The sequence below is a fragment of the Octodon degus genome, unplaced genomic scaffold, assembly GCF_000260255.1.
Source record: "Octodon degus isolate 3935 unplaced genomic scaffold, OctDeg1.0 scaffold00068, whole genome shotgun sequence".
NCBI lineage: Eukaryota > Metazoa > Chordata > Mammalia > Rodentia > Octodontidae > Octodon > Octodon degus.
The window spans coordinates 581,559-604,588 of NW_004524644.1; the positions used below are offsets into that span (position 1 = coordinate 581,559).

Consider the following 23,030-nt stretch of genomic DNA (forward strand, 5'->3'; position numbering starts at 1 on the left):
AAAGAAAGTTTCTTCAATCCTGGCCCCATTCATTGCCAAGAGCAGCAGACGAGGCTCTTTCCCGAGCAGGGAGTGGGGGGCGCACTGAGGCTGTCTCCTCCCCTAGGAGATGCGTCTGCCTGCATTTAACCAGCCCAGCCAGGCGCATTGCTGCTGGGGCCCTTTCCGTCCTCCAGGCTGTAGACGCGGTTCTCTGCTGGACGTGCCTTCAGGTGGTCTTCTGTGGACTCTATGGAGAAGTGTGTCTCTTGAACTATCCCCAGCTTAGAGGTTGTGTCAATATCTCCACGTTAGATGGGCAGAGTTTTTAAAGATAGCGTCGTTTGAGGAATTACGGCCCTTAAAGCCATTGTCTGGATTCAGAAAAGAAGTTGGTTTAAGATAAAAAACGAGGGCCAGGGAAATGGCTCCGTAGAATAAGCACTTCCCTGGCAAGCGCAAAGGCCCGAGTTCAATCCCTGGTCCGTAGATGGCTAATTCCGAGCTATGTCCACCTGGGTAGCAGCCCCGAGGCGCGCCCAAAGAATGCGCGGTGGACAACGGGGTCCTCTCCTCCCAAAGACATGCATAGGGGTCGCCCGGTCCCAAGCGCTCGTTTTCCGTAGTGGAGGCCAGAGTGTTTATGGGGAGTTCCCACTTCTCTTTAGACCAAAACTGACTAGCCCACTGTTTTCAAAGGGCTTAACCCGCCTTCCCTCTGCGCTAGGTGAGTGTGTACCCCGGGGCACCTTTTGGTGACTCATTCCTTGCACTTGTAAATATTCCAGTCAAGTCCGCGGTAGGTCCAGACCAGCCCCCCAGCTCGGGGCTGAACACCCACCTTGGAGACCCGCCCGGACGCGTCCAGCCCCGGGCGCACGGTTAGGGCGCGCACCCATGGGCGGCCCGGCCAACTAGAGCCCAGCCTTGCAGCCTCCGCAGGCGCTGCCTTAAAACAAAGAGGGGGGGCGGGCCTCATCCCCCCTCTTGCCCCCCTCCCCCCCGGCTGCCCCAGCTCTCTGTGTGCGCATGAGCAGAGGCGCCTCCCTGGGTTCCTCCCAAGGCTAAACTTTCTAATTCCCTTCTTTGGGCTCGGGATTCCCGGAGCCGAGCAGACGCTCGCAGCGCCGGTGAGAACAAAGTGGCTGCGCGATTTTTCCCCCTTCCCCGCCCAGCCCCTGCTTCCGTGGGAGCGGCAGGAAATGCAAGGGCCCCTCTCCTCTCTCTGAGCGTTTGCCTTTTCCTCTCCACCGCTGCAGAAGGAAGACGCGAAGAAAAGGCAAGCGGCTCGGCGCCGTGAGTCCCCCGGGCTGCGGGACTGGCTATGGGGCGGCTCCAGGTGTTGGTCTTCAATTTCTTAGGTAATGTCGAGGGCGCGGTGGGGGAAGGGGTGCACCTGGGTGCTGGGGAGAACGCCCCAAAGCCATCGGTGGCCGCCTCGGAGGGACCCTGGGGGTCCAGGAGAGGGACTGGTGGGAAACGGCGCCCTGAGATTCAGCGCCACCGCCCAGACTGCTTTCCCGGCTGTGCGCGCCGAGCTTGCCCTGCTGCGGGCTCCGCTCCACTCCGGGGTGGGCGCCGACCAGTTCGCGCCGAGTTTCCCCGCCGCAGAAGACAGCAACCCAGGGGTGGCACGGCTTTCCGTGGAGGGTCTCCTAAGAACCCACTGCCCAGGAAAGTGCCTGGGTTGAGCGCAGATTTGGTCTTGGGAACAGATTGGGGCCATGTGGTTTTAATTAACCATCGCCGTTTGTCTCCGGATGGCACCAGAAAGCGCTGGCTGGGGTGCATGTCTGGAATGGCGAAGCCACCCCAGAGCTGCAGCACCGCTTGGTCTCCCCTTGCTGGGAGAGGCAGCAGTTATCTCCAGCCCGGGAGCCTCACTCCTCTGCCCGGGCGACCTCGGCGCGTGCATGTGTGCGCGCTCTTGCGCCTCGGGCTCGCAGGCTGCCACGCGCTCTCAGCACGGAGCACACTCGCTGCCCCGCGCGCACGGGTCTCGCTTGGTGGGCAGCGTAGGGCGCCAAGCCTCCCTGCGCCTTGGTCCAGGCATCTCGAAATGGCTAGCAGCGCATCCTCCTTTTGTGGGCGACTATTCCCCTGAGCAAATTGGAATGAGTGCGAGTGTCGTTCAGGTTTTCCTGGAGTGGTGCGCTCTGCTGAATGCTGGCGAAGCAGATGACGCGACTGGGTTCCTTTCTGCGACCTCTCCACGTCTCCGCCCTCCACACCTCTTCGCTTTTCTTTCCATTCTGTCTTTTTCGTGTATTCTGTTTTCTCCTGACTCTACTTCTTGCTTATTTCATTCCTCGGGGTTTGTCCCCTGTTCGCATCCCTCAACCTTGTCACCCACCCCTCCCGTAGCCCTGTGCGGAACTGGAGTGCACGCTCAGGACTCTCAGGAACCGGAGTTCAGCTATGGCTGCGCCGAGGGCAGCTGCTACCCAGCCACAGGCGACCTTCTCATTGGCCGAGCCCAGAAGCTGTCGGTGACCTCCACGTGTGGATTGCACAAGCCCGAGCCCTACTGTATTGTCAGCCACCTGCAGGTGAGGGCGGACTGCTGGGCGCACGGCGCACGAAGGCCCTGGTAGCCTCCATGCCCCGGTGGCCTCTGTCGCCGCCTGCCAGACATCCAGCTAGGAAGCTCAGCCAGCCGGAGAGCCCTGGGATTAGGCTGGTAGCTCCCTTCCACCCATCTCAGTCCTCACTGTTGTGTCTGTATCTACCAAACATTTCCTGTCGCCAAAGCCTCTGCGACAGACAGATCTTGCTTCTGCCTCGTACTCAGCCCTGATCCATAGGCTCCACAAGCCCTGATTTCTTCAAAATCTTTCTTCTTTGGAAGTGTGCTTTAAAGATGGCTTAGCGTCGTCTTTATGTACTGAGCGCTGATCCTGGGTTTTTCCACATTTTTCACTCCAGTGAAAGGATACTCCAAGCACGTGCCTCACAGTGTGATTCCAGTCATTGAATCTCTTTGCCCTCTTGGCTTGGTGCTGTGCCCATTTACCTCCATTAGGTATCAGGAGTAGATGCTTCCTTTTTTTTTGCTAAAATGTCCTGGTTGCTGTTGCCATGGTATCTAGATAGTAGAAGAACAAAATGAAATTTCAGGATGCTTTCTAAAAGTGGACATAGATTTTTTATTTCACTTCTGTGTTTGTATAAAGTCAGGGCTAATTTAAAAGCAGATGCAAAATATAAGCTACCCAGAATTTGAGTTTCTGGGCCAGGGAGATGGGTCAGTAGAATAAACAAACACCTGCCTAGCAAGCACCAGGGTCCTGAGATTAATCCCCGGGACAGAGAGAGAGAGAGAGACAGACAGACAGACAGACAGACACAGAGACAGACAGACACACACACACTCACAGACAGACAGACAGACACAGACTTGATATCTTGATATTTCTGGTCTCTTAAGAAAAGCAATAACAAAGGGCATACAGATGAATGTCCATTTTGTATCTGTATATTCAAAGTGGTTAGGATAGATATATAGTTACATTCTCTTAATGAATAGAGCGATTTGTTCTAATGGTGTTTGTAAATAGGATATCATGTCCGCATCTTGTACAGCAATTAACCACTAGGAAGAATGTATGCAGTGTGTGAATTATTGAAACTGTCCTACCAATTTGATTTGGAAAAAAAAAAGAAAAGCAAAAGGCAGTGGCTCCACAGATGGGGCAGGTTCCAAGCCAAGTTGCTCTACTCACCTGTGCACCTACCTGCCCACCAGTAGGACAACAGTGTCCTGTGGTTTGGGGGCAGATGCATGAAAAGTTTTCCAGAGCAGAAAACCCGTTTGGAAGACCTGATAAATTAAACTTAAGGAATGTAGTAGAGTGAATTCCCATTCGCAGGCTTACAGCTCTATACAGAGATGTCTAGACTGCTTCCTTCTGATTAGAGGGGAGGCTATAATTAAATTTGTTTCCCCCCAGTTCTGGTAATTGTTCTCCAGTACTAGTTTCCTTGACTACAAGTTAATGGAGGCAGTGGATGTCACCTTTTCTAATATTAGCGCTTAAATTTTACCTAAGGTGTTGTATTCACATTTATTTTAGAAACCAGGACATCCTGTCAATGAATCACCAAGTTCTGAAATCAGCTTTGAATGAAAATTAGACCTTTGTCTTAAAAGCAACTGGAGCCAGGCTGGTTTATATGATTAGATGTGAACTTGTGCCGTGCTTTTCACCAGGCCTAAGGAAAGGAAGCAGGGAAGCATTTCTCAGATGTTTAGCTTTGTTCCTTAACTCTGCATACCTGACTTCTAGCATTTATTTTGGTGAACACATCTTATTAGCCTCCAAATCCTTTTGGAGAAAATAATAAATACAAATGTAAAAGTATAGTCAATCACTTTGGGCCCTATATAAATGTCATTCTTGAGCAAATTTTGTTCATAAGATCTATTTGGTTTTTCCACATACTTCAGTGTTATAATCATTTTTGGACTTAGGACATCATCTGCATTCCAGAAAAACTTAGGTACACAGCCAAGCTCCCTAGGGGAAAAGGGTGCTTGTGATTCGCCATGATGCAGTACAAAGCAAAACAGAGAAGCCTTCTGCCTCTACTTTCTCTGGTGGCTATGGCTCCCATTTTTGGAAGAGAGAAAATGAGAGAAATTCCAAGTTACTTTAAAACTAAAGCCCATCTTTGCCCTAGTTTATGTCCATTTTAGGGTTCCCTGAATTAGCCCCAGTGTATGGTGGTACCCAGAGAGCAGGACACCCTGGCACCCTTTCACACATCCTGAGCAATCTGCAAGGTGTTCTGTTGGTTACCATTCATTCTGCTGCTTGGGCAAAGCAAAAGCCAGCAAATCTTGTTGGATCCCAAAGCCTCCTAAATACTTCTAGTACTTGGTCTCTGCTGCTTTCACATTTTAGAAAATCAGGTCAAAGAAATTATCCTTTTTCATTTTATTTTCAGTTTGCTTTACGTCAGCAGAAACTCTTAATACTATTGCATTTCACTTCAGAATAAGCCTCTCTAGCTGCTATTGAGATTAAAGCTTAAGCCTAGAAATTTGATTTTGATTAAATTAGTGTCTTATGGAAACAATGCCCTCTTTTACTTTTAGCCTTGAAGTTGCTAGAAAGGAGGTAAGTTATTTTTAGGAGTATTTTAGACTGGATAAGTTGAAAGTGAAAAGTGTGCTATGTCATGTAACTTTTTGCACATTCACCTCTCTTGAAGCTTAGTGGTTTGAGTTTTGTGGGCATGATGGATTTTTTTTTTTTATGAGATTGCTTCTTAGACTCATGAAACTAACTTGTTTTCAGGAGGACAAAAAATGCTTCATATGCAATTCCCAAGAGCCTTATCATGAAACCCTCAATCCTGACAGCCATCTCATTGAAAATGTGGTTACTACATTTGCTCCAAACCGCCTTAAGATTTGGTGGCAATCCGAAACCGGTATGTGGTTGGTGTGGGAGTGAATTCTGTGGAATGCCATTGGTAACCTGCATGAGGGTTCCAGGGGTCCTGGGTATTTGTAATAATGATTGGCTTCTCTGTCCTGTAATTATGGTCTCTGGCAGATTTACTGCCTAGAGTACTAACTCACTTTGGTAAAACCTGATCCTCCTTCCTTAAGCAAATATCCTATAAGAAGGCAATCTTTCAAGCCATTTAAGGAGCTTTCCATAGTCCTCTTCTTAAGGGTCCCTCTGAGGGAAAGGTGTGGAAGACCTTGTGTATTTTATGCCCTTGCTCTTTTGTAGAACATAGTAGCATTCCCTAAGAGGAAGGGCAAAAATCAGAGACCACCTTCCTTTCAATTGCTAACATTTCCTGGTAGTGATAGTAGTACTATGCAAACAGGACAACAGAGCAGTTTTGCAGTCTGTCACTGTGGCTATGAACCCAAGTTAAGTGGTTTTCCTAATGATTGTGTGACCCCCCACTCCTTTGCCTTTTTTTGCCATTTACATTTGGGCTTAGTAAACCCATCAGCTGTGATGTTATTGCTATGAAACTGAGGTTATGGGGCTGGGGAGATAGCGCAGTAGAATAAGCACTTGCCTGGCAAGTGCAAGCGCCTGAGTTCAAACCCTGGTTCCGCCAAAAAACAAACAAACAAAAAAGTTTAAAAAAAAAATGAAACTGAGGTCACCTGCCTTTCATGTTTGTTAAATGCTGAAAATTAGGGAACAGAAATGTTTGTTTGTTTGTTTTGCAGTACCAGGGATCAAACTAGGGACCTTGCTCTTGCCAGGCAGGCACTTATGCCACTAATCTGTCTCCCCAGTCCCAGAAATGTGTTTGTTAATTAGTAGTGTACCTTTAGATGGTTTATATTTTGGTACTGGGGATCAAACTTAGAACCTTGCTCCTGCCAGGTAGGCACTTATGCTGTTGACCTATCTCCCCAGCCCTAGATGGTTTTTAAATGGTTTATTAGTACATGATTGCAGTACTTGATGCTTGCATTCACTGTGAGGAGTTGTTACATATCCATAACACTCTTAATTCCTCCTTCCCTCTTTCTTCCCATCTTTGGGTCCTCTTCCCTCTTTCGGAATAGCCAGCTCCCTATCTCCTGTTACCTGCCTTTTATTTTGCTTTTTAATTTATTTCTATTTTGGGTTTCTTATATCAGAGAAACTGTGTAATATGTAAGTTTGTGTGTCTGACTTATTTCACTTAACATTGTGGTCTCAAGGTGAATCCATTTCCTATAAATGTCCCAAATATATCCTCTATGGTAAAGTAGTACTCCATTATGTATATTAAAATAGAAATACTTAACCATTAGAGATTTTCCGAAAATATTATGGAAAAGGACTGTCAAAGAAATGAACTCTGAAGCCTGGCCATAGAAGGCGTGGGTACACCAGATCTGTTACATGCCAGATGCTTGGGGAGTTTGGGAGGTATGCGGTCACTTACTGGTCTATGAAGAGAAACTCCCTTGTCACTGACCACTTACTTTGTAAAAGTTTTCTGGAATATGGTATATCTAGGGGGTGTTGGTTAGCTATTGGTCAGGCTTGGGAGTCCAGTGGTTACAAACTTCATTGGGAGAGTGAAATCTTGAGAAAACATGTTCTGTTGAGATTTGTTCTTCTACAATTAATAATTCTTACAGTAGAATCATTTCATTAGTAGTTCCGTGTGAAAGAAGTTTCTAAAAATGTGAGTCACAGAGGACTTCTGAAATGGCATAGGGCTCATTGTGAACAGGGAGGGCCAAGCATTCTGTCACCACCCATAGTCCTCCAGAGAAACAGAAAGACAGGTACCTGGACATGAGCACCAGGACTGTCCCCAGTTTAGCCCACAGGCAGTAAGATAGCTTTTTCTTTTCTTTTCTTTTTTTGGTGGAACCAGGGATTGAACTCAGGCCCATGTGTTTGCCAGGCAAGCACTTATTCTACTGAGCCATCTCCCTGGCCCCAAGATAGCTTTTCATGTGATGTGGTTCTGGATGAAGGTTTTTCAGCTAATCCATTTTTGCATCTTTGAATTGTTGGAACAGGAGAATCCAGATGCCAGAAAGGTTTTGCAAACTCAGTCACAGAGATTAGATAAGGTTGGACAGATGGAGCTTGGCCTTTCAAGCCAGACTTTCCTTTCCCTGTCATCTCTGTTGTCTGACAGCTCACAATTAGACTTTCTCAATGTATGTGACTGTCTCTAGCTGGTGAATGTGTTATGCAGGTTGTGCTTACGTAGGTGGCACTTAAAATGCCAGTGGTTGGGCCCAGAGACACGCTTGGAATGTGCAGATGCTTTCAATGGACCCTTCCTGATGATCTGTTCCTAGATCTGAAAAATCAGATATGCAGTAGAAGAATGACCCTTGTTTCTCTTCTCCATGGGCCTTTGTTCCCATATTTAAAAAAGAGAAAAAGCCTAAAGCGCAGTACTTTATCAGGCTGTGAATTTAAGTGGAATGTGCTTGGGGTCACACGTTGCTGCATATGCTCTTAGGTTACAAGAATAGTACTGAGTTTTGCTTTGTATTTTATTTTGCTTTCTCTTAATTGTGAACAAATAACTAGGAGTTTTTAAAGGCCTGGAAGAGAGAGATAGAAGTCATTTAGGCAACATTTCACTTGAAAAATAAATGTCTAGAGTAGTTTTGTAATATGGTTCTTTTTAATAAGTTAGATAAGGTTTGTTAGTAGGATTGTAGTGTGTTTTTCTTTAACATTCCAACTTGCTCATATCCGTTCCAGTGACCACTTTTTCCCCTCAATTGGCTTGGCAGTTTTCCAGCAGGAGAGTTTATTTCAAAAGGTCCTACTGATTTCCTGAAAATACACCAGGCAGTGACATGATTCATTCTGACATACTCCTGTCTTCCCGCATTTAAGAGTTCTTTTGCTTTGGAAGATGGACCCCCAAGGCTTCCTCCAGTCTTCGGAATGAGGCAGAGTCTCCTTGACCCATTGGGCAGGATGGGCATGGGGGTGAGGGAGGGGCTTCCTATCCCTGGAATCCCAGTGGAGTCTTTAATGTGCTCAAGTGGGGCCCGCTGACCCTCAGGGCGCCAAGCGAAGACTCCTGTGTTTGTTCAGGCTTTCCTCTGAAAGGGAAGATGTTGGTATTTGTTCTGCACCAGTTTATTTATTTGACTGGTTCTTTGTCTCTTTGACATTGTTTTTCAGTTGTGGAAATGCATCCAAAAATGTTCCTTCAGGGATCGGATAGGGTTTTCTAAGTTGCTGTATAACTAACATATGTGGTAGATGTTATTTATTTTCTTTGCTGTGGCATAGAGAAAAAAAGTATTGATGTTTCTACTGCAGGAGGATTGACTCCGGGGGTTTCACACAGCAAGCTGACCCCCTCCCTTGCCCAGGAAGTGCACCCCTATTCCCTTTTGAGAGTCCTTCAGCTTAGGGCGCTGGGTTTGTCTTACAGCTCTTAAGAGAGTTGTCTTTCTTGACAGCCTCCAAAGGTATTCTGCCAAGTGTCTTGATCCAGTGAGCAGATTCAGTCAGGTGAACTCCAGAATGATTTGTGGAAATCTGAAGAATCATTCTGCCATGTACTTCACTACCTAAATAAGAACAAAGGATTATTGTCAGTAATCTTTAACCTCAGTTTAAGATAGAATGCAAAGAGGAAAGATAACTTAATAATCACAGCTGTTGATGGCCCTGTTTTTCCTTCCTCTTCTTTCTTTTAAAAAAATCTGTAGGTGTGGAAAATGTAACTATCCAACTGGATTTGGAAGCAGAATTCCATTTTACTCATCTCATCATGACTTTTAAGGTAAGAAATCCCTGACTTTCTCACAAAAGACACAGGGGCAAACTGGGTAATTTCCCTTTCAAAATGAGTATCTCGCGTGACGTGGCTTAAATGGAAAGTTAATTATTATTGTTGCCATCAGTTGGGATAATTGAACAACTTTTAAAACATGGGCATGAGTAACTGCCTTGAACAAACCCTCTATTTTCACATCTGTAAGTACAGTGAGGCTCTTCTCTAAGATAATTCAACTATAAACTTTTAATTAGCTATCTGCTTATTTCCCCCTAGAGAGAGGCAGCGTTGAATCATTCCCAAACCACAATAAAACATCTGGAGACTAAATCTCTAATCCTGTGTGTTTATGTTTTAATGGTGTTTGGTAACTGAAAAGGAAGCATATTTTCTTTAGTTTTTCAAGGCTTTGCAAAATTTGTGGGAAGAGTTTTGTAGTTCCTTGAGAAATGTGTGTGCTTTCCTCAGTGCAGATTTTTCTCATCATTTCTTTTTGAGATGTAAAATGACTCCAGGACTAGGGAATGTCCGTACAAAGTCCCTTTGTTTCTTCTTAAGCAGCTGCTTGGAAATGACAGACTTCACATGGCCTAAAGTACACATGAAACCCGTCATTTGCTTATTGTGTCCCAGATTACAATCACTTTGGGATAGTTTTCATTTGAGTTGGGGTCCGTATCCACATCCTCTCATATGAAGAAGAGGTGCTGAGGGTGGGTTTACCACGTGGGCAAAGAGCTGTGAAGGTCTCACATATTCTGCCACCGAAGCCTGAGAGGGCGTGGGAGTCAGGAGGTGATGGCCTGGGGCCCGAGGTTCCCAGGACTGCAGTTGTGGCTGCCAGAGAGAAAAGTTGATGCTGACATCTGATCCCAGAGTGGAGGGAGGGCTTTCATGGAGTAACTCCTCCAGTACCCATGCCCCCAAGCTTGTCCTTTCATTGGCTACACACTGAACCTGGTCGTTAGCTGGAAACTCAGCCACATGTGAGGGTATGGCCCTTATGTTATGTGACACCGGCACATAATCATAATCACCTTTACCAGCGTGGACAGTCTTATGCTTTACTTCAGTAAAGTAAAAGATGTCCGCACATATGGGTAGTTGTGGGCTCATTTGTGTTCCATAGTCCTCTGGGCACATATTCCACAGTTGAATACTCATTCAAGTGAATACAATGGAGCAAAGATGAAATTCTCACATAAGCACAGAAGGTCAAACAGAGGAGGCAGTGGTTGAACTGAGATGTGAATGATGAGTTCAAGTGGTCAGACTTCAGTTTTTGGTTTGTTTTTTTTCCAGACTTCGGTTTAAAGAGAAAGAGTCTTTTGGGTCCTAACTCCAGGGAGGATAGCATATATGGGCCCAAGCGGACCTGGGTGTGGATCCTGGTTCTGTTCTTTGGCATGTGGCCTGAGCCCTTGATGCCCTGGTGCTGAAATAGCAAGAGAAGCAGGCTCTGATGACACAGTCCTTTGCTCTGAGCACAGGGTTAACTTGATAATTTTTATCAGTGATGTACTTTAGCATGGAGGAGGTGATCCCCATGTTAGCCTGGATGGAAGAAAAAGCAGATTGGGACCGCTCTTGATGCTGGCTTAGGGTGAGCAGAATTTCAGTGGGAGGAAATGGAAGAGAAGCCACTGCTGGGCCGGGGACAGCTGATGTGATTTGTTCAGCAAGTGCACTGTGGATTTGTCTGGGCCCCATGTGGTGAGGGAAGGGGTAGGAAGCAGATTCCTGTGGGGACGACCTTGCTCCTTTCCTAGGAGTGTGAGCATTGCTGGGAAGAGGGCAGCGGTGACAAGCACTGTATGTCGGAGAGGAGCCCACAGGGAGCTAGAGAGCAGGGCCTGGGACTGGAGAGGCAAGGCCTTGAGCGAGCTCCGCCTTTGTGAAGGGTAGGGGCACTGTGATTCCCACGGAGAGGGAGCCCCAGGGGGTAAGCAGAGTCCCTCGGGTATTGCAGGTTGAGCATTCCTCCAAAAAGTTTAAGACCGGAAGTGTGTCAGATTTTTAGAATTCTTCAGATTCTGCTGTCCTTGCCTAGAACCTAACAGTTGAGCATCTCCACTCTGGAAATCCTAGATGCTTCAAAATCCAAAACCTAGGGCCAGCAAGATAGTTCAGCAGACTAAGCGCCTGCTTAGGCAAGTGCAGGGGCCAGGGTTCAGTCCCTGGCACATGCTGGGCTGGCCACCTACACTGTGCGTGGTGGCTTATGCTTGTAATCCCAGCTCTGGGGAAGCTGAAAACAGGAAGATCACCATGGGTCTCAGAGGTATAGTGAGACTCTGTAACAACCAAATATATTAAAAAAAAACCAAAAAACAAAAAACCACAAACCTCTCAACTTCGTGAGATCAGTACTCACAAAGTTTGGGTTTTGGTGGACCATTTCTGATTTCTGGGACCAGGATATTCAGGCTGTCCTTGGGAAGCACGCTGCCATCTTGCTTACTCCTGCTACCGCCATCTGATCCCTTGGTTACTTCTGCCTTTGAGAGTTGTTGCCGGGGGAGCCCATTTCCTAAGGGCAACACTTCGATGCCTTTGGGTCCAAGGTTGGCCTTGAGATGGGGCAAGTTAAGGGACAGCAGCAGAGGGAAATAGATGTGCCATGGGGCCGGGGAGATGGCGCAGTAGAATAAGCGCTTCCCTGGCAAGTGCAAGGGCCTGAGTTCAACCCCTAGTTCCACAAAAAAAAAAAAAAAAAAAGGAAAAAAGAAAAGAAATAGATGCACCAAAAAGCACCTAGAGGACTAAGCTCAGTAACTAGGAGGGTGGCAGAGCCCCTGCGCTGGTGAAGGCGGGAAGGGAACTGAGCCTGGGGGTGCAGGTGGAGAACGTGTATTTGTTCTCACATACGTTAGCATGGGACCAGCTTGACAGTACAGGATGAGTTCCCTTGGGCTGTCAGAACTCAACGCAGAGCAGGGAAAGGCTTCCCATCAGTAAGTGAAGTGTGTTCTGGTTTCCAGCAACTTATTAACTTCACAGGAGACTGGACAATTTGTTAATGGCCCTTTGGGATTTAGAGTTTTCCAGAAGGAAGAAAGAAGGAAGTGTAACCAGGACTGCCCCAGTCTGTGTTCTCTCTGCTCCCCTTGGACACAATGACCTCAGGCTGGGCCTGTCCTTTCCGGTCCTCCCGAGTCTCCCGCTGGGGCCTGGTGGTGGTGGTGGGGCCATGCCTTTTTGACACACGAGGTCCTCTCCATCACTAAGATTCCTCCTGTCCTACTACTCTAAGATCTTAGTCTGATACTGCGCTCTTCAGTTTAGTAACATCTAGAGTAACTTAGGCATTTGTCAAAATGTAATCTTTTGCTTGCGTTCTGCTGACTCTTAATGAGGGCAAAAGACCTTCTGGATTATTAAGGAAGACACAAGGATGTTTGACACCATTACCTGTCACCCAACTTTGTCACCCGTTGGTTTTAATTCAGGAGTAGCTATCTTTCTTTAGCTTTTGTTTTCTAGGTTGGCTTAACATTCTCCTGATTTTCCTCCATGGTAATCTGACTCAAAAGTGCCATCACTGTGTCTTGCTTGCACTCCACCCTGCTCCCGTGCCCTTCCCAACTCTCCATCCAGTTTTGGTTTCGAGCCTTCTTTTTTCCTCTTTCCCCTTCGATAGTCAATCTTTCACTTTTTACTGTGCCATTATCTGAGAAGGAGAAGGATAGTTTTGCTTGAATTCAGCCAAGGTTTGAATCTAAGCTCTGATTGTAGTTTTGAACTCTGTGTTTCTGAGCGTCAATTTCCTCATCTGGAAGACAGTTGGGTCTGGAGGTGTAGTCATTTCCTAGGGCTACCACGAGCAACTACAACAGACCCAGCAGCTGAAGCAGCCCTCATTCCATCTCAGTCCTACAGGCCAGAAACCTGAAAACAAGGTGTGGGCAGGGTCAGTGTCTTCTGCAGCACCCCCATCCTTGGTGTGGAATGGCCGTCCTCTCCCTCTAGCTTCACCTGGGTCCCCCACTCCATGCATGTGTGTGATAATTGCCTCTTTTTAATTTATAATTTTTTTCTTGCTGTTGTTGCTTTGGCGGAACTGGGGATTGAACTCAGGTCCTTGCTCTTGCCTGGCAAGCACTTATTCTACTGAGCTATCTCTCCAGCCCTAATTGCCTCTTTTTAAACAGCCACCAGTTGTGTTGGTTTAGAGCCCGCCCTGATAACCCCCTTTTACCTGTGCTACCCTCTCCTGACCAGGCTGCACTCGTTATATCTCCAACCTCAGGATTTGGAAGGACTGGACTCTCACTGATGCATTTTTCTGGGATGCTGATCTTGACTTTCTTTATCTTGCCCTTTGCTGCTTTTCCTGCAGACATTATATACTTGGAGGTTTCAACATCACACCTATACGCTGACTCCTGCATGATTCTCACAGCTGAGTGCTAGACCAGTGTGCCCCCCTCACATGTAGCAGACACACATGACCAGCCCCAGCCCAAATGTCTTTGCTCCTCTGTCTTCATCGATGGCGGCTCATATGCACAGCTACCCAAGCTCGGGTGCCTTGGGTCTCTTTCCTATCCCTCCCTTTCCACTGAGATTGGATCAGTCACCAAGTGCAGCTCAGTATATGCTGCTGTCACTACATTTTCAGAGTCGGTTCCATACCTGTCTCAATCTGTGATGTAACTGTTTGCATTAAGACAAAACCTTCATCTTTTCTCTGTCTACTTAGTTTCCCTGTGTCTTGTTTTTATTGTGTTCAAAAAAAAATCCTGCTATAGGAGTTATTTTTCTAAAATATAATCTGATCATTTCATTTCATCCACTTAAGTCTTTCAGCATTCCCCTTTCATTGTTAAAAAAAGAGTAAAGCCCCTCAGCATATCATATAATACGGTCCCACCGGCACCCAGCCCCTTCCTGCCCCCCCCCCCTTGTGCCTCCTTGGAAAACTTAGTAAGGGTCCAGTATGATGCCATCCATGTGAAACATTTCCTAGCTCATTTGTTCTTTGTGTTCATTTCTCTTTTTGTTGGTACTGGGGATCGAACTTAGGACCTTACACTTGCCAGATAGGCGCTTATGCTGCTGAGCTATATACCTGGTCCTTGTTTCTTTTCTCTTTTTGGTTGTAAAATATGTATAACATAAAATTCGCCACCTTAACCATTTTTAGGCATACAGTTCAGTGGTGTTAGTTCTGTTAACAGTTTTGTTCAACCATTACCCCTGTTGGTTTCCAGAACTTAACTCAGTATCCCTAACAAATTCTGCAGTCACTTGGGTTAACTCTTCTATTGCCCTTTTTATTCCTTCCTCCTCTGGTAACCTCTAACCCGCTTTCTATCTCTGCTATCCTAGATAGTGTTGAGCTATCCTTGATATTTCACATAAGCAAAAATCATATGCAGTACTATTTGAAATCCTGTGGGCATTTTTCACTTAGTACAGTGTTTTCAATGTCCATCCATGTTGTAGCGAGTTTCAGAATTCCTTTTCGTGGCTAGATAATTGCCCATTGTGTCTACCCACCACATTTTGTTTATCCATCTGGCCACCAATAGATGCTTGGGTTGTTCCCACCTTTTGGCTGGCACGACCAGTGCTGCTACACAGTCACATGCAATGCCTTGAATCTCTGTTTTCAATATTTTAGGTGCATACCTAGCTGTGGAATTGTTGGCTTCCCTAGTTTATTAATTCCTACTTCGTGTTCTCTGAAATTGCACCCCAGGGGCCTCTGCTGTGGTGCGTGTCATGTTGTACTGTAGCCTTCTGATGCCCCCTCAGTCCTGTCTTGGGCTGTGCATAGCAGATATGCAGCATGTAGGTGGCTGATGGGGCAGGCAGACCCACGCCCCTGAGTGGTTACGTGAAGAAAGGAAAAAATCAGCGCCAATACTCAGCAGTATGAGCCGAGGACTATGCATACAGTTTGTTTGCTATTAGGGGCTGTTCCGAATCGGCTCCTAAAGAGAAACAGCCTAGTAGTATATAGAAATATGGGGAACAGTACAAAATTTAGAGAGTAGAATCTTTAAGAAGAAGGCCCCATGGAAGAGCTTGATGTGTTTGAAATCCAGCCCCAGCCCAAAATACCAACCCTGTGCAGTCAGGGGTCATGGCACACAGTGAGAGACATTTTCATCTGTGTTTACATATGAAATTACGGATCACCAATAAAAACTGTCCAGTGAGACTCTTTGCTCCCTGCTTTTAGTCATTCCGTCCCGCTGCGATGCTGATTGAGCGATCCTCTGACTTTGGGAAAACCTGGGGTGTGTACAGATACTTCGCCTATGACTGTGAGAGCTCTTTCCCTGGCATTTCCACCGGCCCCATGAAGAAAGTCGATGACATCATCTGTGACTCCCGATACTCCGACATCGAGCCTTCCACAGAGGGAGAGGTGGGTTTCCTTCTTTGCTGTGCTTCCCACTTAGAAGTCTGCCTTTGGTCAAGATGCCAACCACTCTTCTGTGTATTTTTTAGGTGATATTTCGCGCTTTAGATCCTGCTTTTAAAATAGAAGATCCTTACAGCCCGAGGATACAGAGTAAGCTTGTTTTGATGTACAAACATGGATAAGAAGCAACATTCATGGACTAAGTATCACCTAGAACCCTACTACCTAGAAACTAGATATTCTGTGCTAAATATGCTGATGTTTTCTTCCTTCTTCTGGCAGATTCTACCAGAAGCTCTTGAAATTATCTGTAATGTTTTCACTGATGAAGAACACCTTTTGATTATATATATATATATATATAGTTGGTTATCCTACCTTATTTTATCACTCAGTATATTCATGTAGATTAAGCTATTGTAACTAAGTGTCCCCATAATATAGTTGCTCAGGACTGAGATTTAGCTTAGTGAAAAGAGCTTGCCTAGAATGTGTGGGGCCCGAGGTCCAACCTGCAATTTGCCTCAAGCCAAAATTAAAACATAAAACAGTTACTCCAATAAAAGTTTCTTTCTCTTTTATACAGAGGGATTGGCAGGGAAGGAATGTAGCTTAGTTGCCATCATTAAGCTTGCCAGATAAAATTCTCCAGTGATGCCCCATGAAATTTCGGTTGTAGATTTTAGAATGACTCTATCCTGCATAATATTTGTGACTGATATAAATGTGTTCTGTATGGTGTCTGTGGTTAGGATATCTATATTTCATGTGACGTTTGGGTTATACAAAAAAAGTGACCAACCTTTTTTGGCCCCTCCTCCTCCAAAATCTGGTAACTTTAGTGTAAGGCCACCCATCTTAGCCAGATGGGTGGGGTTATCCATGTGCACAGTTAGGTCACCACCCCTATGCCCTCATCCCACGTGGAATTCATCCACATTGCTTCTGTTTGGGTCCACTGACCACAGTGAGCTACAGGGTACATGGCAACAGATACCAGGAAACAGCTCTAGCTAGGAGGCCATGTAGTCTGCTCAATTTTCAGCAAGGGCTCTTGTCAGAGAAAGAATACTGAGAAAAACCAGAAGCGTCAGCCATGCTCTTTCTACTCAATAAGATAAGATTTAAATTTCCATTAACAGACGAGCACACTAGGTTTCTTAGATAGTGTGGTGTGGCTATTAAAGGACAGACGGTTCCTGTCAGCTTCAGTTCCGAGCTCTTTCTGACCATCAGCAGATATGTTTGTGCCGTCCCAGATTACATTTTGTTCTTGGGAAGCAGAGTGTGTGGTGGTTAAGAGTGGGCTTTGGAGTCACACCTGGACTAAAATCCCATTTCTACCCCATTGTAGCTGTGTGACCTGGAACAACCAATTTACTTGAGATTGGAGGTGGTGGGTAGAGGTTGAGTTTTCATCTCTAGGTGGAGATAGTAGTATCGACCTTCAGGAAAATTATTTGATGTGTAAAAGTGACAACTGATTTAGTGCACACAGTCTCTGAATTCTGGAGAACCGAGACAAGAGGACTGCAAGTTCTAGCCCAGCCTGGGCAACTCATCAAGGCCCTGTCTCATAATTTTAAAAAATGAAAAAGAGCTGGGGATGCAGCTCAGTGCTAAGGCCCAGAGTTGAATCTTCAGTGCCACAAAAACAACCATAAAACCAAATGCCTCGTGTACAGAAAGTGTTCATCAATGAAGGAAGGCTTAGCTGCTGTTGATGCTGCCGCTGTGGCCATAGCTGCAGTTGAGGGCTTGCCCAGGTTTGGTCATGTGGGCCGGAGGCGGTATGAAGTGACCTCCCTGCTAGAAAGGTGTAATCAGTTGAGTCGAGGCTGCTGCTTGTTTCTCTTTCCCAGCTGTGCTTGGCCCAATTGTAAACCTAGAACTTCTATGGTTGAAGCATGGAAGAATAGGGTGGAAGAAGGCCAGGGAATATTGCTAGAGAAGTGCAGCTTTCCTACTCTTAATTATTTTTACATGTGACTCACAGTCTGGACTGTAATTTATTCCATTGCGCTATTGTAAAACAAATATTTAATGACATGTACAGCTCTGTTTTTTTCTGAGTGAGCTATGGCCTGTCCTTTCGTGTCACTAAATCTGGTTGTAAAAAACATCCTCACAGCCCCCAGGACAAACCCCGTCTGAGTCCTTAGAAAAGACTCAACTGCTCCTTGGTAGGTGAAATTTGTGGGTTTTTGAGGACTGTCTTCCTGTTACAACTTTAATTTTTTTTCCATTTGTTCCTCAGTGGCATCAGAAAACCCATTCCTTTGTTAGATCCATGTTAGCAGATTGTGTTTTGGGTTTCCTTTGTAATCAAGGGAACAATATTTCTTAAATTATCCCTATTGTTCAAACCTCTGAGACACTTCAGAAGTGACTTACCATAGAAAAGCAGACCACGGGAGGCTTAGCTGTTAAATATGGCAGGAGACGGGAAGATTAGTGTATTGACTCTTCTGAGGGCTTCCACAAAGATCAGCTGAAGGATTTCTAAATACTCCAGCTGCCCTTCACATCTGTTGTTGGGCCTCTTGTCTGTGGGTGCTTGTGCTCACTTTTTGCAGAAACCTTGCACAGGAAGGAGCTGGCCTTTCTGGCCACCATTGAGCCCTTTAGGAACGTGGCTTCTCCCTTTCCACTGTGATTCAACAAAGAGCCTAATTTAGCACATGGACTTTGCATTTCTACACCCAGCCATTTCTGTAGTCGTTATTGTAAGCCATGAGTATATTATAAAGCTTGAAAATTGCTTTTGGACTTTGAAAGTGTGCGATGCATTGGGCACCGCTCTTTCATCCTATACTATGAATTGTAAGAGTCTAGCAGCATAAATGAAAATAGAGCTTGAGAGCCATTTTAACCTACAGAGTTCAGATGGACTCACCAGTCTCTTGGGATCCCTTTGATAGGAACAATAATTAAGAAAGTACTAGTGGAGAAAGTTGATTAGCTTTTTTTTTTTTTGGCAGAACCGGGGATTGAACTCAGGCCCTTGCGCTTGCCAGTGAAGCACTTATTCCACTGAGCCATCTCCCCGGCCCTGTTGATTAGCTTTTGCTTTATCCAGTTCCTGTATGCTGTGACTGTTAGGCTAGCTTCTGTAATACGAACAGGTCTGTAGACCAGGAATGAAAGAAGAAATAAGAGAAATTGGTTCATGGCTAGCTTTTGTTTAGGAAAAAATAATTTGCTCTGATACCCTACAGTGCTAAAGGCCCTTTATCCATGTTTTCCATGTTGCGCAGATAAATTAGAAACGTCTTTTACAACTAGTAGGACAAAAACATCGTAAGCTAAAATGTTGCTTAAAAACTTGTCGAGATATTTTTTCCCTGATTGTAGTTATTACAATGTTTAATCTATTTTGGTAAATTACATTTTATTTTTATTTTATTTTATTTTATTTTATTTTATTTTATTTTATTTTATTTATTTATTTTTGTGGAACTGGGGATTGAACTCAGGGCCTTGCGCTTGCCAGGGAAGTGCTTATTCTGCTGAGCCATGTCCCTGGCCCCTTACATTTTATTAAATGGTGGACAAATTCAGATAATATTTTCTCCAAAAAAGATGCAAAATTGTATTCCTGTTATCATAATAATGAAAAATTGAAGCGCTTTAATAAGTCCTTTCCCACCTGAATGGAATTTTCTGACCTGGAGACTCACCAGTTGCCGCGGAGCGAGTGCCACTGGAATGCTTTAGGTTACAGGGGGCCAGCGGCATCCGTGTAATCGCATGCTTGTCATTCCCCCACGTTCACACTTCTGCCTGAAGCTGTTGGTCTGCTAACAGATGCATCGCAGATCAGATATTCTTATTAAATAGGTGGGAAGTCAATACCTTTCCCTGCTTCCAGGAGCTGTCACATTATGTTAAGCTTCACAGTTGTCATTTAGGTCAGCCAAAGAGTAAACTTCGCTTAACCCGTTGCCACATGCCAAGTCTTGCTCTAAAGAGAAGAAGCGATGGATGTGTTGCTGCACAGGAATTCATGCCTGTTTGCTGAGCCTTTTTGTCTTCTTGCTGACCTTTATAGACCTGCTAAAAATCACCAACTTGAGAATCAAGTTCGTGAAGCTGCATACCTTGGGAGATAACCTTCTGGATTCCAGAATGGAAATCAGAGAAAAGTACTACTACGCAGTGTACGATATGGTGGTTCGAGGAAACTGCTTCTGCTATGGCCATGCCAGCGAGTGCGCCCCTGTGGATGGGTTCAGCGAAGAAGTGGAAGGGATGGTGAGTCAGCCTGCCTGTGGCCGTCTCCTTGTGCAGGCGATGCAGGGAGCAAGTCGAAGCTCGTCTTCTCCAAAGCCTCTCACATTTTTTAGAGGTTTTAGTTTTCCACTTGTATTTAGCCCCTCACAGCAGCACCCTGTTGGTGGCCAATTGCTGATGTTCTCTTTGAATTTAATTTTCTCTTGAACTACCAGAAGGTACAGACTGCTTATTTTATAGACCCTGAATTAATTTCTGGAATTCATTGCTGTAGGCTGTTGCTCACGTAGGTAGTTTAGTCTCCAAGGATTAAAAAGTTGTCTAAATAACAATTGAGTCTGCCTTTACATTAAGGAAGATTAAAAACCGCAAGAATTCAGTCTGTATGCTACACTGTACAAATTGATTCCAGTCCAAAGAAGCCAGAAATCCTAATCCAGACCCATGGGATTTCATTTAGAAAGCAAATGGAGTTTGCTTTCTTTTCTAATGTCTTTCCTTGCCCATTTTTACATTGTGTCTGCAAATTATGTGTTGAAATTTGGCACTGGATGATTTGCCAAATGGGTAGAGTGGGTTAGGGTGTTGTAATTTAATAAGTAGCTTCTAAGAGAATTCTCAGACCAGTGGGGATTGTCGCACCAGATGGGAAGCAGCTCCTCCAAGTCACTTGCTAAAGAGCCCTCCTGCCCCTGCCCTCCATCCCTTCCACCCCCTCCGGCCTCCCCGCACGAAGGGTGTGCCTTTCCTTGTTCTCTGTTCTCTTCTCAAAGATTGTTAATCTGTCAGAGTCTGGGATTGAGTGTGTTCTGCCCTCAAATTCCTGCCTGCCCTTTACTCCAGGCAGAGAAGTCTATGTATAAACTTGTTGGGTATTTAAAGAGCCCAAGGGGAGGAATCTGTCTCAAATCTAATCGCTGCATCTTTCAGGAGATGCTAGGTAGAGTCTGTTTACTTTCAAGTGTAACAGATCTGTGTAGCTAAGGTCCTATCGCCTGCCTGTGTATTGTAAGAGTGTTGTTCTGTTTATTCCAATGCTAGACTCTTGTGGTTTGACCTTTGAAGTTTACATTCAGTTTTGTTAAACCACCTAGTAATGAGGGGATTTTAATCTTCACCTACCTGCACTCCTGTTAAAACTGGTCCAGAGGGGACCTGTTGGTCCTGTTCCTGAATTCTACTCTTTGGAAACTAGCAGTAAGGTTAAGTGCCCAAGTATATGCGTTTTTTGGCAAGCAGAGATAGCTTGGTCATCATTTATGTGCCTTGTGGTAAGACAGGATAGCACAGGCACCTGGGGCCAAATTAATTTGTATCTTTCTCTCAGATTTTTCTATTTTCCTACTTGAAGGGGAAAAAAAAGTAAATGATGGATTTTTGAAGTTTCACTTTGGTTGGAAAAAAAACTGTTAAGTGCTATACCTAAAGCAAAAACCAAACGATTAACCTGGCCCAGTGGTAAGTAAGCCTTGCGGTGATACGAGCTGGTTATTGGCTGGTACATGGACAAGTAGTTGTGCATCTTAGCTTTTGTAGATTCCTCTCCCATAGGTTTTTTTTAAATTCCTAAGGTCCTTTTTTTTTTTTTTTTTTTAAATCTTAATTTGCTAAGTTTGCTCATGTGGGTTCTTTTCACAGATGCGCAATGAAACATTTATTGCACATCTGTTATGCAGTGGGAATGATTGTAGCAGTGGGGTCATAGCCATGGACGAATGGATAGCACTTGGTACGGGAGGAAGCAAATAAGAACAGAGACCCTCACTGTGGGGAGCTACGATTAGTATGGAAAAAAGCAGTTTGTGCTTTCTGTTGGCTGTGGAAAAAGCGTGGCTGTCGATCTCATTGAGCCAATCACTCTGTCTTTCCTGTTTGCCTAACTTCCTAGGTGCACGGGCACTGCATGTGCCGGCATAACACCAAGGGCCTCAACTGTGAGCTGTGCATGGATTTCTACCACGATTTACCTTGGAGACCCGCTGAAGGTCGCAACAGCAATGCCTGTAAAAGTAAGTCTCTGTAAGGGACACTTGGCGTCAGCTAGGTTCCCGTCTGTTTTCAGCTTAGTCGTGCTCAGACAGCATCCTCTTTGGCCGAGGGACGCAGGATTAATTGCCCCTTTTCTCCCGGCTTTCCCTGGAAGCCCCTAAGAGACCAACAGTATGCATCCAGTTATATTAGTACTGTGAACTAGCAGCACCTATGTGTTTGGCACTGACCCAGGAAGACCAAGGCGTTGACCTTGGCATTAGATCTGTTTTCAGGACACGATGACATACAGGGAAAATGAAGGCAATGGATGGCTTGGTAGATGGCTACGGTGTAAGAGATACAGAGCAGGGTTTCTGGCCTTGTTTCCCTGCCAGCCTGTCTGTGGCCTCTGGCACTCATCCCTCCCTCCCCCCCTTCCTCTCTCCCTCCTTCCTTTTTCCTCCTTCCTCCCTCCTTCCCTTCCCCCACCCCCACCCCCCACCCACCCCCAGCCTCGCTCTGTGCAGTAGCTGCAAGCACTCCTGCACCCCTGCAAAACCCAAGTCGCAGTTATTTGGACACAGTGTCCCTGCAGGGGCACTGTCCTGGGAAGTTCAGAAGGCACTGAGAGCTGGTGTGGTCCAGGCTTTGCCAGCGGGTGGAGCCCAGCTGGTCTGAGAGGTTCCTGAGGTTGTCTAGGGGAGCAGGAGAGCTAGGCTGTGGGGCGAGGCTTGGGCCCTTTGCAGGTGTCCCGCTGCCCAGGGACAGAGGAGGTAGGGAACGTAGAGATCCATGAAGGCCATGCTGAGTTAAACGTCACTGTGAGCAGGCAGTGGAATTGGTGTGCATTGTCTGGTATGATTAAAGCTAAATTTAACCAAGCAGGCCAGAAGAAAGAAATGCCCACCTAAGAAGACTGGCCACAAGGCTCTGAAGCGGACCCCAAGAGGCCAACCTAGTATAGAGGCGGGGATGGTGGACCCATCCTTCACCCCATGTTCTTTGCCAGCAAGCTGTCAGGCAGGAGGGCCTTGGAGTCATGAAGGACACCCCACCCCATTGCCCCAGTGGGACCTCAAAGCAGCTTTCCTCCTACTCTTGCATTTCCTGCTTTCCCCACCGGGGGGCGCTGTGCTTGTGATAGCTCATCCTCTTCCCCTCATAACTTTATTTCATAGTAGAGTTCACGCAGTTAAGGTTTCCAGCCTGATGGAGGGTTGAAACCAGTGTA

The 23,030-nt window shown here is 45.8% G+C and overlaps 1 protein-coding gene across 1 annotated transcript in view; it reads left to right on the forward strand.

The window, feature by feature from the left end:
* Positions 1 to 1,003: 1,003 nt before the first annotated feature.
* The window catches only part of Lamb1 (laminin subunit beta 1), a 70,443-nt gene continuing 48,416 nt past the window's right edge, over positions 1,004 to 23,030 (forward strand). The window contains exons 1-9 of the mRNA XM_004634975.3: positions 1,004 to 1,109; positions 1,239 to 1,340; positions 2,344 to 2,528; positions 5,280 to 5,415; positions 9,152 to 9,225; positions 15,410 to 15,598; positions 15,682 to 15,745; positions 19,647 to 19,849; positions 21,717 to 21,837. Coding sequence (XP_004635032.1) covers positions 1,304 to 1,340; positions 2,344 to 2,528; positions 5,280 to 5,415; positions 9,152 to 9,225; positions 15,410 to 15,598; positions 15,682 to 15,745; positions 19,647 to 19,849; positions 21,717 to 21,837 — 1,009 coding nt within the window. The 5' untranslated portion in view covers positions 1,004 to 1,109; positions 1,239 to 1,303. The remainder of the gene's footprint in view (positions 1,110 to 1,238; positions 1,341 to 2,343; positions 2,529 to 5,279; positions 5,416 to 9,151; positions 9,226 to 15,409; positions 15,599 to 15,681; positions 15,746 to 19,646; positions 19,850 to 21,716; positions 21,838 to 23,030) is intronic.